Here is a 17,297-nt window from a genome sequence, read left to right as displayed (position 1 = left end):
CACGAGTACCCCCAAAGGAGTCCCAGCTCCTGAGCTTGCAGGGTGCAGGAAGGACTGAGGGACTTTGTGTCTGGGCAGGGACACTGTGAGAAACTCCTGTAGCGTGGGAACTGTGCCCAGAGCAGAGCAGGAACTCCTGGGAGAGGAGAGGCAGGAAGTCCTTAAAGCCACACACCCTGTGCCCATGGCTCCACCAGGGCCATCCCAGCTGGGCTGAGGTGCCTGGGAAACCATCCTTCCCATTTCCCTGGGTGTCCCTGTGCTCCTCTGGCTTCACCAGCTCACCATCCACACTCCCCCTCTCCCATCTCTCCCACACTTTGACCTCACACCATGGAACTGTCAGAGTGAGGAAACAGTTTGAGCTGAAACATTCATTCCACATTACGTGATTCCAGATTAAAGGCAGGAAACATTTAACCCTTTGACAGCCTTCTCCCCTCATCCTGTGATGCCTTGGCTCCAAACTCCTGGCAAACCACATGGAAATAGGTGGCGAGCATTGATGGTTTTTGGATGTATGTCCTTGTCTTACCAGGGGCTCTTACAGGGGTTCAGAGGTGTCTGGGCTTTGTAAACTGAACATTTGCCCTCAGCCCTACTCCCAATTCTTGGGTCTTCCAGTGCTGAGACATATTTGCAGTGTGGGGAAAATGTGCACTGCCAAAAGTACAAAGAGATGAACCTCTGGCTCCATGTGTTTCACTTCACTCCCCAGTTTGAGGTTCATAAGTGCAAATGGCTGAAATTAAAACTACAGAAATAGATAAAATGAGGACTCAATGCTTAGCAGGCAGGATTTACAAACAAAACCTCTTGCTTTCTTTAAATAACACCAGCAGAATAGCACTTACATAGAAAATGTATCACTTCACAGCCCTGACACAAACATGTATTCTGGGTTCTAAAAGCTGCTCTTTTGGCAGATCGTGGCTCTCCTGAGGGCCAGTTCCTGCTCTCCAGCACTGACTGATGAGCACTGCTCAGAGATATTTGCTATTTGGGGCTGGCTCTTGGACTCTGGACTTCATAGGTGGTCTTGGCAGCTGAAAGGGTGGCTGAGAGTGGAGACTCCAACCCTCCATTCCCTGCTGGAGCTATCCCAGCATGTGCACTGAGACCAGCCATCCCACTGCAGCCCTGCAGGAGCAGGAGTGACTCTGCCCTGGGGGACCCATGTGGGCCAGGAGGTGCTCAGGCCGTGGGGTTTCCCCACTGCTCTGAAGGATGGAGATGGGAAACACCCCATGGCTCTCCAAGGCCTGGGCTCTGCTGTTTCATGTCAGCAGAGCAGCTCCAGATGAGGAGTTCACAGAAACAACATTTTGATTCAGGCCCAGAGAGCCCATGGTTTCCCAGTAACCATTTTCTGTGCACTGGGGAGGTTCTCACAAGTGTTGACCTCCCCCAGCATTCCCAGACTGAGGGATGGGAGCACAGACTGTTGAGGTAGAACTGCCATCACCACTGTCTCTATATCCAGCACTGCCACCAGCCTGTTACCTTTCCCAGAGCTCGAGGGAGGCTCAGTCTCTCTTATCAAAAATCAAATGCAGACAGCAACATAATTTAAAGATTTTATTTCTCCCCCTGCTCTTTGCTGACAGCCCCAGAGCTGCTGAGGTGTGCACAGTGTACCTTGTTCTGCTGGGTAAAGAGTGAAATCAAAATGAAACAAAGACTCTTGCTCATTCAAACTCATAGAACCCCAGACTGGTTTGGGTTCGAAGGGACATTAAAGAGCATCTCATCCCACCCCCTGCCATCGACAGGGACACCTCCCACTAGCCCAGGTTGCTCCAAGCCCCATCCAACCTGGCCTTGGACACTTCCAGGGCTGGGGCAGCCACAGCTCCTCTGGGCAATCTGGTCAAAGCCCTTTGCTCAGAGAGCACGAGTATGAGTTTCAGTCCCCAGCAAATGTAAAACCACGATCTTCACCAAAGAGAGGCAGGCAAGGGGAGAGGCTGTTGCACTTCAGTGGGATATTCCAAAATAGTTCTGCTTTTTCCTCATGGCACAGGAAAATACTGAGCTTTGAAGTGAAATGCAGTGCAGAACACTGTGAGGAGTGGTGGCTCCTGCAAGCATCTGGAAACCTGGATCCCAGTCAAAAGTGACATAATTCAACCCTCTTTGTGAGAGTTCAAAGCCCAGAAAAAGCCCAACCTCTGCTTATCTGGTGAGCTTTGTAACCAGCAGAGAAGGTACAGTGTGTCTCCAGATTCAGCAAAAAAACCCCTAATATCTTTTCAAAATGACTGGTTACTGATTGTGAGTGTTCTGCATGACTGCCCAGAGAGAAGAAAAACGTCCTTAGGAACAGTCTCCACAATCATCCATAATAACAGCACAAGGCATCATCTTCAGAAAATGTGCAGCTTCCCCCTGACCTGCCTGAGGAGACTGGAAGTGTCTCTGTGACGAGATCCAGAGCCTGAGACTTGAAACCCACTTGGATAAGAAGGAAAATGTAAAAAATGTATCTTCTAAAGAAAAGGAGATTGGTATGACAGCTCCTGAACGAATTGGGTCCCAGGGTTTACAGAGCCCATCAGCTCATCTCTCTGCTTCATATTTGGTGGTTTTCCATCTGCAGGAAAAACTGAAGCACCATCATTTAGGATGAACTTTGTCCACTTCATGATGGATGAAGTTATTGCACCAAAGGAGGCTGACAGATGAAGGGAGACTAGAACTGGGTTTGCTGCTGTGCTTTCCATGCTGCTGTTTATTCTAAAATCTTCAATAATGGGCAAAAATCTGACAAAGCAGAAAATCCCCAGCTGTCCTGAGCTCATCTACCACTTACACAGCTGCTTAGAGAAGAGAACCTGCTTGGCTGAACCAAAGGGATTTCAGAGGGAGCAGCAAAACTTAAGAACTGAGCAGGTTTAAGTGAGCAATGACCATATTAATGAGCTCAATATCAAGCACAAAACAAGGGAAGGAAACATTGGGCTAAGCCAGTGGGAGCACTGGGGAGAAATGGCAGGAATTCAAGAGTTTGTCTAAATACAGAGTTTTACTGACTTCATTTAGCTGTGCTGTAAAATGCTTTGTGTAAATAAGGTCAAAAGACTAAGTAGACACTTTTCTTTCTCTATAAACCATGTTTGGAGTTCAAATATTGGGAAATAAATTTGAAACTAACCAGCAAAAAATCTGTTTCTAAACCAAAGGAAGAAGAATTGAGGAAGTTTTTGCTTGCTAAGTTAAATGAGAACAAAGGCATGAATGGAGAGGGACAAAGAGGGCAGAGCCAGTGAGAACAAGGTGGGGGGAATTACCAAAGGAAGAGTCTTGCTTTGCCTCCACTACTGATAGATTGGATCATATTCTCTAGCCCCATTGTCCCTGATATTGAGGCTTCTGAAGTGAAACTGGAGATCTTTTGTAACTTTAATGACACAGTTTTCCTGTGCTGGCCCCAGAGGAGACAGGCCCAGCTCAGAGCACTCTGAGAATGCACCAACAGCTCAAAGTTAGCAAGTGTGCCATTGTGTTCTGCTGCTCCAGGGCCTGTGCTGGCCCTGCAAACAGCTCTGCCACGGTCAGGGGGACCCTCACTCAAAATCTTCTACCTTACCAGGGGGCAGAGAGAAATCTAGCAGAAACAATCAGCTGGCAGCCTTCCAGTTTGCCTCGGAAAACAAGCGGATTCCTGGTGCAGCCCAGATTCCTTTTGATGCCTCAGGAAGTCACTCTTTCCTCTTCATTTGTACACCTGACACCAATGCTAGGAGCAGCCAGGTGCCCTGGATACAAACATTCCTGTCTGAGCTGGTCCCTGAAATCAGGGTCTGAATTTTCTGTTCTGAACCTCTGCTTCAGTGTAAAAGTGGGATCCAGACAGCTCAGTGTTTAAGGAATGCAGAAGTGAGATGTGACTTCTGCTGTCAATATTTCGTCTCTCCCTGCTGCAGTGTGGGCAATTCCTTTCTTTCTCATGGCTGACCCTCTCCTGTGGGTGCTGAGGGTGTGACAGACGTGTCCATACCCTTCCCCTCACCTGTGGACACAGTGACTCCAGTGAAGAGATCTGGCCAAGAGCAGCAGGCAAGTCACAGCAAAAGTTAAGAATAGAGCCTGACTTTCCCATCTCCCAGGTCCCACTGTATTTCCGTGGGGAACCACTGGAAACGTGTGAGAAATGCAACTGTCAGCGACAGGGCAGAAAATAACCATTTCCAAATCCCCTCAATAACTCCCAGGGTTGCTGTAACTGCTCAGTGCCAGCCTTCAGCTCAGTCAGGTCCTACCACAGCCTGTTGTTTCCGTCACTTCTCCCAACTTTTAATTACATCCTTGGGTAACACAACTCTCTGTGCTCTGTGCATACCTGGAGGGAGGTGCATGGCCTGGCAGCTGCTGTAAAGGATTGAGAATTAATTACAAAGGACACGGGGTTTGAGCTCCTCTCAAGTGCTTGCTCAGCTGTGTAACCTTGGGGCAAGTCACTCGGCTGCTTTGTGCCCAAGCAAACCCAGCTGTAAAGCATCTTGAAAACCAGATGGTGCTGAAGGTTTAAAGTGCTCAGGAGAATGATGACGGATGGAGGAAAAAAATTCAAAAAAAGAAATTCTCCAGCTCTTGCTGGCAGTGGGGTTAATCCGGACTGAATCAATGTAACTGAGAAGAGAATTTTCTTTGATATCTGAAAAACACCCCACACTCCCAAATCTGTTTTTCCTTTCCTCTTTTGACTTTATGTCAAGTACCTTCTCTCTCTCTCTCGGGTTAATTTAAACCTTCAGTGAATACATGTTTTTCCCTGGCAGCCTGAAGTTTCTAATTCAGGATCAGGTTCTACATGACTAAACTTTGATCTTTTACATGATTATTTTTAGGCACTTGATTCCATAGCATTCTTTTCTCCCTGCTTTTCCTCCTGCCATTGCCTTCAGTGGCGCAGGGATGTTCTGGGGCTCAAGTACTGCCCCCCAAAATAAATACTGAGCTTTATTGCCTTCTGGAGATGGTACACCCTGGCTTAGAACCAGTGTCAAAGCCACTCCAGGATTTGTATTGCTGGTCAAACAAAGGAAACACGGAAGTTTCTGTAGCAGAATAAATGTTTGCCACATATTAGTATTTAGGAGAAGACTTAAGTGTTTCAATATTTTTTTGCTTTAGCTAAAATGTAGCATTTTTTTCCCAACAGGAATGTGGGAATACTTACTTATGTAAGGAATATTTGTGTGTGCTTCCAAAGCAGGGTGTCTGAGATTGCAAGAAGGGAAACCAATATATTTTAGTCTAGTGTAAACAAGGAATATTTAAAGATGTGAGACATATAGCAGCCATTTTATCCACTACTCAGGAAAAACCTTGCATGGTTTTATTAATCACTAATGAAAATAAACTTTGACAGGTTTGAAATTGGATGAACTTTCTTCCCAAATAAGAAAGGATCAGAGCTGAAGGAGTGAGTTAAAACAAATCTCACAGGCTGGAGCACCAAAACCTCTTAGGCTTTTATGAAAACAAATGTCAGCAAATTGTCTTCAGCACATTTAGCCCTTGTTATACAGCCCTGGGATGGCAAAATACTTAATTGCCATTCAAAATTGGTGATCATTTTTCCAGTAGAAAAATACTTCGGTTTGTATGTCTCTGACAAACTGCTCTGTTTCATGATATTGAATCTTTGGGTTCAATATTTGAGCTATTGAATCTTTAGATTCAATATTTGAGCTGTGCTATCAGTAACTTAAAACATTGAAATTCTGTGCCATAAATACCATTCTGAAGTGCCTGTGATGACTAGTGACACTGCTCAAACATCAGACTGTTAATTAACCGTTAGCCAAAGTAGAAATCCCCTGACATCCTTGGAGACCCCATCTGGGTGACTGAACTTAAGTCCTTTTCTCCTCCTACCACCACTTGAAACTGAATTTAAAAACAGGTGCAGGTCATTTGTGGGAATTAAAGAATTTAAAATTAATCAGAACACAAGACATTCTCAATGCCCAGCTGTGGAGAACAATAAATAAACCAGAAAGTGAGCTCTAGATAAAGGCAATCCAGGTGAGCAGAGTTGTCTAATGTGGGGACACAACAAATACAAAATACATTTTCAAGTCCTGGGCTCCACAAATCCTCATCAGATTCAATTTACATTTGTGTTGCTCAGGATGAGTAGAAGGTTGATTTAGCTCAGTATTTCCAGCTGAAACTGCAGCTGGGAGTGTTTTTGTATATCCATCAAACCTGGAGGTTCCCTTCTGTGTCTCTGAGTATAAATCATTGAGCTTCACTTCATGGTCCTGTGAGTTGCTCACATAGGTCTGTTTGAAGGAAGGGTTGTTGCATCATGAATTTTACCTGGTCCAACCCCTCTCACTGAGAACAGAATTATGGAAGTTCATGTTGTTGTTACTGGACCCATAAACCAGGGCAGCTCATGGGATACAGCTTCAAATCTTTGGAATGCTGGGACACAACTGAGGCACTGCCACTGAAGTGTATGTTAATATGATCTGGATGCTCTGTGAGGTACCCAGGGAGGTCTGGTCTTCAGGAAAACAACAAAATCAGGAATTCATGAAGCCAAAAATTTCAGGCATCATAAAACATTTTCATCTTCAAAAAAGCCCCCAAAACTAATGATTTAAACATACTTCACATGAAGGCCTTGTTTCTTTAAAACAGCATCTTGAACTTGAAGTCTAACTAGCTTGGGAAAAAAAAGTTCAGTAGTTTTGGGTGACCTCCTTGCTCTTGATCAATACAGTCTGGTTTTGGGCAGATTTTAAACCACTCTGATCTATTTGTCCCTCTCTTATTGCCATGTAGGAAGCCTTCAAAAGAATGAGAAGTGTGAGAAACTGCCTACAAAATGCTGCTCCAAGGACCTATTTTGCCCAAATAATCGCTTTCAAAAACAGTCAACATGCTTTTAAAGAAAAATAACCTGGAAAAATAGTGATATAAAAGCTCCCTTTGAAGAGACCCTGTAAGGCTGAAGCTTGCATTTGAACAAATCTCTCCCTAAGTTTCTAAGAACACTTTCTAAACCGCCGTTTAAAACCTTTCAGTTACTACTTTTTGCTATTTATGCTCTTCATTGACTTTTTGCCTTTATTTTCCACTCCTGTGACCAAACAAATCTCGTACCTTTTGCTTGCTCAGTACAGCTCACGTTCTCCTCATGCCCTGCTGCAGTTCATTGCCTGTGTTTGGGAACACCACCATCCCCAAGAGAAGCAGGATTTAATTACTTTTATTAATGAAATCCACTTTTGAAGACTAAACCATTTGACTATGTCCCTTTCAAAATGGAAATAACTGGGGACAAAACCTATTTTTAAAAATCGCAGTTTGCAAATTCTTGTCTCAAAGAGCAAATTCTGTGAGTTCCTCTGCAGACCCAGTAAGTTCTGCAGGTTTCTTTGCAGAACCAGCTCAGACTTTATAGGAAAATGTGAAGACCAAGTGGAAGAGCCTCTCACACAACCTAAATTGTTACAGCTCGTCGCCTTTCTGGGGAAAACAATTGCTGTGGCTCCCTCAGAGCGCGGTGGCAGATTTCCCTTTGGAGGTCAGGGCCTGTTTCAAGCGTCTCTTCAGGTCCTGCATGTTGGGGGACTTGGGCCGGATGAGGTGGAGGCCGCGGCGCTTCTCTCCGTTGCAGCTGCCGATGATCCTGCTGAGCTCCTGGCACAGCTGCTGGAAGGCCTCGTGCACGCCCTCGCAGTTCTCCCGGGCCGACACCTCGTGGTAAGTGCCCCCCAGCTCCCCGGCCAGCTGCAGCCCCTCCTTGGAGGACACCTGCCTGGCCCGCAGCAGGTCGCCCTTGTTGGCCACGAGCAGCAGGGGGATGTTGGCGTTGGGGTGGATCCTGCGGATGTGCTGGTGCAGCGGGCGCAGCACGCGGTAGCTCTCGTAGTCCGTGATGGAGTACACGAACACGAAGCCGTCGGCCCAGTAGATGGAGCGGTTTATCTGCTCCTGGCAGCAGATGCTGTCGGTGTCATCCTGTGCCAAAGCAAGAGGGGGATGTTAGGAAAACAGGGAGCAGAGAGAGCCACGGCGGTGCCGCGGGACTGGAGCGTGGGGTCGGGGTGAGGCTGTTGGTCATTGCACCGGCAGAAACTTCTCCCAACATACCAGGGACAGGGGACACCCCCGTCACATCGGGCCAGGGGGCTCAGCCTGGAGAAAAGGAGGCTCAGGGGGAACCCTCTGGCTCTGCAATTCCCTGACAGGAGGAGGGAGTCGGGAGGGGGGGGGGGGTTGGGCTCTGCTCCCAGGGAATGAGGGACAGGACAAGGGGAAACGGCCTCGGGCTGTGCCAGGGGACGGTCAGGTTGGACATCAGGAGGAATTTCTTCACAGAAAGGGTGGTCAGGCATTGGCAGGCACTACCCAGGGAGGTGGTGGAGTCCCCACCCCTGGAGGTGTCCAAGGAAGGACTGGATGTTGCTCCGAGCTGGGGGACAAGGTGGGGATGGGGCACAGGATGGACTCGATGATCTCAGAGCCTTTTCCAACCTCAGTGATTCTGTAATTCTGTGATTCTGTGAAAAATAAATAAGATGGCTTTATTACAAGCAGGGATTTCCATGGTTACCTCATGTTGAGATACCTGGAGGTTATCTGGGGAGATTGAAGAGCCATTTTGTGGTCAGGAGCTGGTGGGTTGCATGTTGTTCTGGTCACTGTTACTACTGCTGACTCACTGTTTTGCTTACTGGTCTAGTAGGAAGGTGAATCGGAAAGCATGTAGGGCAGTGAGACCCACTGGGTCACTGCCAGGGGACCATGCGGCCAGGGGCAGGGAAACAACCTGCCAGGTGGATGGGAACAAGCAATGAACCCACCAAAAGGCAAGGATTGCCTTTTGAGGAAGAGGTGAGCAGAGCCTGGCAGTCACGTAAATCAAGAGACCTTAAAAAGGCTTGTCCCCTCCCAGTCAGGTGTGCTCGGACCTGGTCACGAGGCTGAGTTACCCAGCGCGCTGAAATTAAAGGTCTTTCTTTCATGTTATTTGGCCGTCTTTGAAAGTTTAATTAGAGATATTTCTCACAATTCTGTGAACATACTGCAGGTCAGCAGTAAGGTGGAGTGGAGAGGGGTCAGAGCAAATTGGTTGAAAAGAAGAGAACAGCCAAAATACTGCTGTTGGAAAGTTTGCTCTGTGTTCCACGGTACCAAACCCATCAGAAACTCACGCTGATGTTGTGGATAAAACTGTCCTGGGCACACAAAGGGTATTATAAAATTCAGCAGGCTTGGCACACAGTTGTCCCTCAAGGTGTATTTTAGGGTGTTTTCCAATCCTTTATTCAGTCTCTATGGACAGAGGTTCTCACTAACTCTGTCTGGTGAAGCCTGAGGGGTTTTCCTGCCTTGCCCATCTCCAGACAGTCAAAGGCATTTGAAAAAGCAATTTTTTATGAAGAACCAATCCCAGGAACTGGAAAGGAGGTGAAATCTCCCTGCTGGTTTGCAGAGCAGCGATGGGTTCATATTATTTTTTGCTGGTCACCCATTTGCTCAGCCCATCCCCATCCTACTCACAAGCCACAACAATGCCCAGCACTGGGAACATAAAGCTGAATGAGACACTGCAGGGCTTGAAAACAGATCAGCTCACTTTTCAAGATGAAGCTATTTCCAGCTAATCCTCTGCCCTTTGTTATCCCTGCTGGCTGTGACCCACCCAGGGAGATCCCTGCTGCAGCCACTGCCGGCCTGCTGGGTGTGTAAGGACTGACATCCCTGTCAATATTACAGGATTTCTGGAACTCTGGCATTGCTTTCATATCCAACAAGGCACCAAGAATATTCTGTATTCGGCTCTTGATGAACCTGGTAGGAATTAGGGGTATTTTGAGGTGAGTTCAACACCATAAATACAGAGCTCGAACTTTTATTATTGTTGCTAAATTCCACTCGAGAAATTTTCATCAACTATTAGAGCATATGCTCCATTATCTACAAAATAAATATCTGCCATTCACACTCATTTTAACAGAATTTGCATGTGCTCAGCAATCACCCCAAAGAGATCACTTTCATTTAGGCACCTAAATATGGATTATAAAGCCCAACTTCAGGAAGCAGAGGTAGAAAAGGAGTAAAAATAATCAGTTCTTTCATGACAGATCAGACAGTAAAAAAAGAACTACTGACAAGTTCTTCTGTGGGAAAAAGGAAGCAGAATTTCTGAAAGCTCAGAGTATAAATTAGCCTTACAACTTCCATCAGGAGTTCTGCCAACGAACTGCTCTTTGGGAATATTTCAGGATTGCCCACAGAGACATTGGCTCATCACACCTTGCCGTTCCCTGCCCTTGCCAGCTCAGCGAGGTAAATCCTGTGAAACCGTGTAACAAAGGCCCTCCTCACTCCCCCCGAGCCCAGCAGAGCTGCCCGTGGAGTGCAGGACCCTCCTCGCAGCCCTGCCGGGAGGCCAATGAGGTGCAGCCCGGCCGGGCCGGGGCAGGCTGTGGGAAGAAGGGCAATTTGCGCTGTTGGTGTCTGGGCTGCCTCCAGGGTGGGGATAATTAACCACCCTCCACGGCCTGGAAGCCTCTTTTCACCACCGAACTCCTTTCACGGCAGAAATAAAAAGCGCTAATTGCTCTGGCAAGCGTTTGGAAATGCGTTTGGAGAAGGTGAACGCTCAGGGAGCCCTAATGAGCAGAAATGCTCAGTTACCCCAGCAGGGCCCACCCGGGAGGGAGAGGGATGCAGAGTCCCCAGCAGAATGCTTTATTCGGGAAAATCAAAGGCTAATGGGCTACTTTTTAAATGGAAATCTCTGCTCCAGAATGGGTTTTGAAGCACACACAGCCGTTTGCCATGTATAGACCAGCAATGGATCACCCAACAAAGCCAGTTATCTGCTTGCTTCTGTTTCTTTCTTAAACATTAACATTTCTGGTGGCTTGAATCCCGAGGGATTCCACATGACTTCCTCCTGGAACACTGTACTCAGCCTGCAGAGTGCAAGATGCACCATTTGATGCACACAGACACAGGCTTTTATAAGATACAGGTGTCTGTGGGAACTGTTGGGACAGCGAGACCTTTGACTGGGACAAAGAAAGTGAAACTCCTTCCTAACTAAGTTAAAATCGTGTCTGACTGAGGAACCTCAGCTGTTGGCAAGATGGAATTTTGTGGAGCTCTGAGTAGAGTCACTGAACTATAGGCACAGCCTTAATTAGAAGAGAACTAGAAAATAACATATATGTGGTCTGAAAGAGAGAATTAAATCATTCCACTCCCTCTTTTCTCCCTAGGATAGAAGGGAGAGGGGATTCCCTGTGTGAAGGGCTCATTAGGCAGCACCAGTTGTGCCTAATCCCCACTCACAGCTCCTTTTTGCAGGTCCTGCCTTAGCAAGCTGGCAAAGGGCCTGTGTGCTGTGAAGTCCCACTTGAATATCTGGAGCACTTCCACAGCAGCTTTTGTTTGCTTTTTAGTGTCCAGAGCAAATGAGGGCTCCTCTCTTCCCTCTGTGTCCCCCGGAGGCAGCAGAGTGTGGAACCTCATCAAAGCTTTCCACTTAATCTGCTTCCAGTCATGGGAGAAGTTGGAAATGGGAACTGAGGCTGGGGGAGCTTTGCTCGTCCCGTCCTGCAAACCCAGGCTGGAGCATTCTCCAGCCCAGAAATGCACCCCTGGGGCTGGGCGGGTCAAACAAGTGTACAGAGCTGTCCAGGGCGGCCTGAAAGAGGAGGAGAGAAGGTGCTGTTCCCATCCAGATGTGTTTGGCCAAGTCTAAGTTTAGGCTGAGGTAAAGGCCACACCTAGAAGTTTAGGCTTGATGGTGGAAAGAGAAGACCTGATTTTATCATGACATCTCAGCTATTCTATAGGAATTATTGCTCTCGTAAGATTTCCACTATTCATGTAAAACCAAATTTCACTGCATTTCCTGCTGCTTTGACCCTATTTTCATCCTCCTGTTCTGCGTGTGAAGCAGGTCTTCAGGAAAGACATCTTAATCTTAAATCCTGCTTGGAAAAACGTTTCTAGAAACAGGTTCCTAATGAAATATGAAATCTAGAATATCGTAGAATTATTAATGTTGGAAAAGACCTCTAAGATCCTTGAGTCCAACAGAATATCAAAAAACACTGATAGAGTGGTGTAGATAAATGCCAACACCCTAAAAATAAGGAATTAATTAAAAACAAAGCAAGTGAAAAAGCACTGGAAATGACAACTGCTGTGAGGCCTCTCCCCTTGGAAAGGGAAACTTTTCTATATAAGAGAGACTTTGGGTGTGTAACAAGGTCTGAGCTGAGCCAGCTGGGCCTCTGGGCAGGTGAGTTTTCTGCCATGTAGGGACAGAAACCATTTGACAGGAAATAAAACAACCAAGGAGTTATGATTTCCCAAGATTATGATTTTCCTGCTGTTTAACCTCGGGATGCACTAATGTGTTTGAAACAGATATGGGTTAATTTTGACTTACTCTTAAAGGCACCTGATTTAACCACTCAAGGGCTATTAGGTGGGGCTTAAGGTACCCCCACGAGTCCTGGGTTTAGGCCAAGGTATTTTCCTGCTGCTAGGTGGAGTCACTTAGAGATGGAGCAACCATGAGACAACAACTGTGTGGAAAAGCACTGAGCAGATGTTTTACCTCCAGTGAGACAAAGGGAGTGTCCTGCACCTGCAGAGAGATCTGCTCCCCATCTATGGTGAACTTCCTGGAATACAGAGCACCTGGAGGGAAAGGAAGATGGTGAGTCCGGGACTGGAAGAGAAAAGAGCACAGAAAGGCAAAAGGGAACTGTTGGAAAGTAGAATTTTGTGGGATATGTAGCTGCCCATGGGGAAGGGAACGGCCCGGCAGTGGTTGTTGTTGGCTCAGTGGTGGGGGGTATTTACTGGGGGGGATGTTTTGGATGGACAGCCAGGATGGGGGCTGGGAAAGAGGCTCTTTGTACTGAATTAAATACTCCACATGGGGGCATAAATCCCAGTCAGGTTTCACCCCCTATTATTCACTTTATAAAATGTGAACTGCATTTATATTCCATCTCAAACCAAGATATCTAGATGTTGTCTGTAAGAGGAGTGAGCTGTTTCCTACTGCATTTTTCTGGATGTCTTTAAAAAAGAAAAGCATTCTAGTTTGGGACAGTGAGTGACTGTATCCAAACCACTCAGATACTCTTTGGGATTTGCATGATTTTAGCAGAGTTTGGTTTAAATCCCCAAAGACTGGATGCTTTGAACCTGACCTCTGGTTAATCTGGATGACACATGTTCAGGGCCAAGTGCCAGTTCAGACCATCCAGGACTGATCTAGCTCTAATAAAACCATCACTAGTCTGGCCTGAAACTTAATTTTGTTACTGGAGTGGGAGTTAAGTGACAATGAAAATCTAAATCTTGATCTTATGAAATATCTGTGGTTGTGACAAGAACAACTTCAGAGGTTGATGTCATCATGATTTTTCTTTAGAACTTAACACAAGTCATGTGGATATGTGAAGAAGTGCTTTCTGCACAGCTGGGGTGTACAGCCCTTCTGTCTGCTCCAAATACAATAGTCACTGCTGCCTCTAGAACAATGTGCTGCAGCTCCAACACAGAGGAACCCCAGCTGCTGGAGAGGCAGCAGTTCAGATTAACAGGGAGGTCAGCCAGTGACAATAATGCTTCTGAAAATCATCTTTGTTTCAAGGAAACAAGTGGGTTTATTCCAGTGGCAAAGAATCTGAGCCCATAGAAACATTTACAATACAAGGGAATTTAGCACCTGAATGCAAAATGTTTTAATACGGACTGTGAGGGAATCTAGCCCTTGTGGGATTCATTTTGGGCTTTTTAAACAGGTCAGATATTAAGCTGAAAAGATGGCACTGTTTTATGGGAACCACGAGCAGCCAACATGTTATTCCTGTTGTGACCAAAGAGCAGGTTCTCCAGAGGAAGGAGAACACGGCTGAGTGATCCCAAATCCACTGCCACCTGTTTCTTCTTTCTGGCACATTTAGCTCTTCTCCAGCATGGCCGTTGGCCTGGGAGCTTAATGAGGAAAGCATGTGGTTCCCAGCAATGGCTCTGGCAGGAATCCACTGCACAGCTCGAGTCTGACTTGATGTACAACCTCCCCGGGAAGGGATGACGGAACAGGAAGAGAACCAGTGCAGCCAAGCATCAGGGTTACCCGGGGTCAGCGAGGGGGAGCTGTCAGGAGGAGCTTTCACATTGTATTTCATCAGACAGGCAGAGATCAAAGGTGTACTGCTCCCTCTTTCCTGCTCCTCATCCTGAGTTCTGCAGGCACCTCCAAAGTGAACCAATCGCTGCTTGGAATCCTGTCCACCTTCACCCAAACACTGTGAGCTGGATGTGCCAGTAGGAATGAGCACAGGGGACGTGATCCATCCTACAAAACCAGCCAAATCAGTCAGCATTCCTTGGAACAGAGGCTGTGAATGAAACAGGAACATACCCTCTGAGGTGCCGGCATTAAACAAGGAATGAATGGTCACTTTGCTTATCTGAGGGGAAGAAAACTTCAGTTTGGAAGTCTCCCTGGTCATAACAGCCTCTGAAAAAAGGGAATGCACAGAAAAACCCCTGAGCTGCATTTTACACCCTTTGGAATTGCTTTGGCTTCCCCGGGGTTCCAGGGAGAGCAGCGTTGGGTTTCCACGGTTTAGTTGTTCCTTGAGTCTGTGTTTTAGTATAGGTATGTGCCCAAGCAAACCTTTTACTCTGATCCTTTTCCATCGAGTAGGAAAAAAAATAGCTGAAGGGGTCATAAATAATGAGCCGTTGATTTATTGCTTTCATAGCTCGAGGCTATTAACTGAAAATATGCACCTTATGGACATCTAACACCGCCTGGCTTTCCTGTAATGTGCACCAGTCACTACAGAGAGCAGATTTATTTTCAAACTATCTGCAGTCCTGCTGGAGAGAGCAAACTCACCAGTGTTGGCTTCATAGTCCCCAATAAATCTCTTGGTGAGAAAACGCACAACCAGGGCTGCAAAACAATGACAAAAACATGGGCCCTTAGTGGGAACCAAAAGCAATCTGTGCAGAACACATGTAGCATCTTCCTGGAAGAATTAGTCTCATATGAAACCAAGTTAATCTCTGGACTGCTCACATGTTACTCTGCAAATACTTCTCTCAACACTCACAGAGGAAGATCTGGGGCCAGGCTGTGATACCTGATCCAGAGCTTTTCACAGCTTGTGTTGGAAGTGAGCCCTTCAGTGTGGCTGTTCAGGGTGGGACACAGAGGTTGGCTCCTTGTGACTGGAGGTAAAACAATCTGTGCTTTGCTCTGAAATAATGTAGAAAAGGACTAACAAGCCAGTGGACTGCAACTAGTCCAAACACCACATTTGTGTCCTGTGTCATACAAGAAGGGAGGGAGATGGATGGGATGGTTCTTCCTGGTCTTAAAAACCCTCCTGAAACCCAGGAGTGAGACCAGATCACACCCAGCAAAAAACTGCATGTGCTCTGCACACTTGTGTCTCCTGCAGCACCCCGGGCCTTCTTATTCCCCTTAACATGTGCTGCTTTTACATTAGAACATTTTCCTTTTTCTTGATACTTTAGAACACTTAAAATCCCATCATGGGAACAGTAACTTATATTCCTGTAGTGCTTTCCTGTAGTAGATTCCTAGGAACTTGCAAAACCACTTAATTACTGGCTAAATAAAACGGTTTATTCTGCAAACAACTCTTATCATAGATTTCATTTAAAACAATCATTTTTTCTCACAGTGGTCACCCTTTTAGCCCCTTTAGATGAAATTGCCTGTGCAATGATCTTCAACAAACTACTTAAAGATAACAGGGAAATGTGGCTGCTTCAAAGCCAGTCCAATGAAGTATTTTACTAAATCCTGTGGAACCTCAGATGTCATCAATCAGATCTGGTCTTAATAACTTCTGACATCATGAACCATATATTCAAAAGCAAAAATGCTCATTTTACCCTCTTTCCCACTCCTTTGGAGAATAATCCAGAAAGACACCTCTTGTACGCTGCTGTTTGTTTGCAGAGCATAAAATAGCATAATACAGCAGGGGGATAAGAGCCACTGGTGCCATTTTGGGGGGTGGAAATTTAGACACAGTTCAATAACTTACACAAGGCCAGGTAGAATCATCTGTGAGCACAAAACTCCCAGCTCTGCCCCTCCCCTCTCAGCCTCTGCTGCTCACACCCCCCGACAGCAAAGCCACTTCACTTTAAAAAATAATAACTCCAAATGTTCAAGATGCACCAAATTCTGCGGTGCTGGGTTTGCACGAGGTGCAGAGGAGCTGGGAATTCCCGCTGGCAGGAAAAGCAGGGAACACACCGGAGTTCTTACCTGTCTTGCCGACGCTGCTGCCGCCCAGCACCACGAGCTTGATGATCTTGTTGGGCACAAGGTCACCCACGGGGTACTCCGGGATGGGCAGCAGGAGGAAGTTAGTGGAATACTGGGACATGGTATCCTGAGGGATGAGCCGCATGCCAGGAATGAGAGCTGCTGCGCTCGGCCCGGGGGAGAAAAGAAGGAAAGCGGCCCCTCGGCGCCTGTTCCTGGCCGTGTATCCTTGGGGAGAGGAGCCTTCTCATCTCCTCGGAGCAGTTTTCTCCAGGAATGTGAGAGCGCCCGGCCTCCTCTTCCCGATGGCTCCGCTCAGACAGAGACTTTGGAAAGCAAAAGGGAACTTTCTGATCAGCCCCCGTGAAAACTGACTCCTCCATCCCGCAGCCAATCACGAGGGGAACCGGGACATTCCTGGAGCCGGGCACGGGGAGCCTGAGCCTCCATCCCCGGCTCTCCCCGCGCTGCCTCCCTCCCCACGGCCTGTTTGATGTGCTGCCTGTCCCTTGGCTCTCTGCTACCACGAGATTCTTGTGTTTTCCAGCCGTCACGATGCGGTCACCCCGTGCTCTGCTCTAATCCCACCCTGAATAACGCGGTTCTGCCTGTCCGGTTCCTTTGCGTTTTCAATGGGCTCCAACCCTGCTCTGTTGTTCTCCCTGTCCTATTGTGTCCTCCTTTGGGCCCCTTTGGAGCACTGATGGGACACTCCTCTTCAGGAAAACAAACACATTTCCCCCCTACACCCCCCGAGTTTTTAGGCAGCTGGGGGTTATTCCCAAATCCCAGCTGACATGTGTGTCCTCTAAGATACATTTGATCTGCTGGTTTATACGTGTTGTTGGTCCTGATGGCCCTCTGGAACCTTGGATCAGCATTGGGTTGGGACACTGCAGCCTCTCCAAACATGGAAAAGGAAATTTAGGACTGGTGACAGCCTTGGGAAGCTGAGGAAGGGTGAGCCAGA

At 47.0% G+C, this 17,297-nt stretch overlaps 1 protein-coding gene and 1 long non-coding RNA gene across 3 annotated transcripts in view; one reads left to right on the top strand and one right to left on the bottom strand.

Moving 5' to 3' along the window:
- LOC127473010 (uncharacterized) overlaps positions 1-6,893 on the top strand; it is a 31,890-nt gene extending 24,997 nt beyond the window's left edge. Inside the window, exon 5 of the long non-coding RNA XR_007905234.1 lies at positions 6,802-6,893. This is a non-coding gene — a long non-coding RNA (uncharacterized LOC127473010). The remainder of the gene's footprint in view (positions 1-6,801) is intronic.
- On the bottom strand, positions 935-17,065 carry LOC127472883 (ras-like protein family member 11A-like). Of its 2 annotated transcripts, none has more exons than XM_051791762.1 (4): positions 16,316-17,065; positions 14,918-14,974; positions 12,611-12,693; positions 935-7,983 (listed from the first exon to the last, which is right to left on the bottom strand). In XM_051791762.1, the coding sequence occupies exons 1-4, from the start codon at positions 16,470-16,472 to the stop codon at positions 7,516-7,518; spliced, it is 765 nt and encodes a 254-aa protein (XP_051647722.1). In that variant the 5' UTR covers positions 16,473-17,065; the 3' UTR covers positions 935-7,515. The 2 variants fall into 2 exon arrangements, with proteins under 2 accessions (XP_051647722.1, XP_051647732.1); XM_051791772.1 differs by having other exon boundaries at positions 16,328-17,065.
- Between the last annotated feature and the right edge of the window lie 232 nt (positions 17,066-17,297).

This window comes from Manacus candei, unplaced genomic scaffold (assembly GCF_025592945.1).
Source record: "Manacus candei isolate 608988 ecotype Guabito, Panama unplaced genomic scaffold, ASM2559294v1 h1tg000003l, whole genome shotgun sequence".
Taxonomy (NCBI): Eukaryota; Metazoa; Chordata; class Aves; order Passeriformes; family Pipridae; genus Manacus; species Manacus candei.
This window is presented reverse-complemented; position numbering and strand designations above follow the sequence as displayed.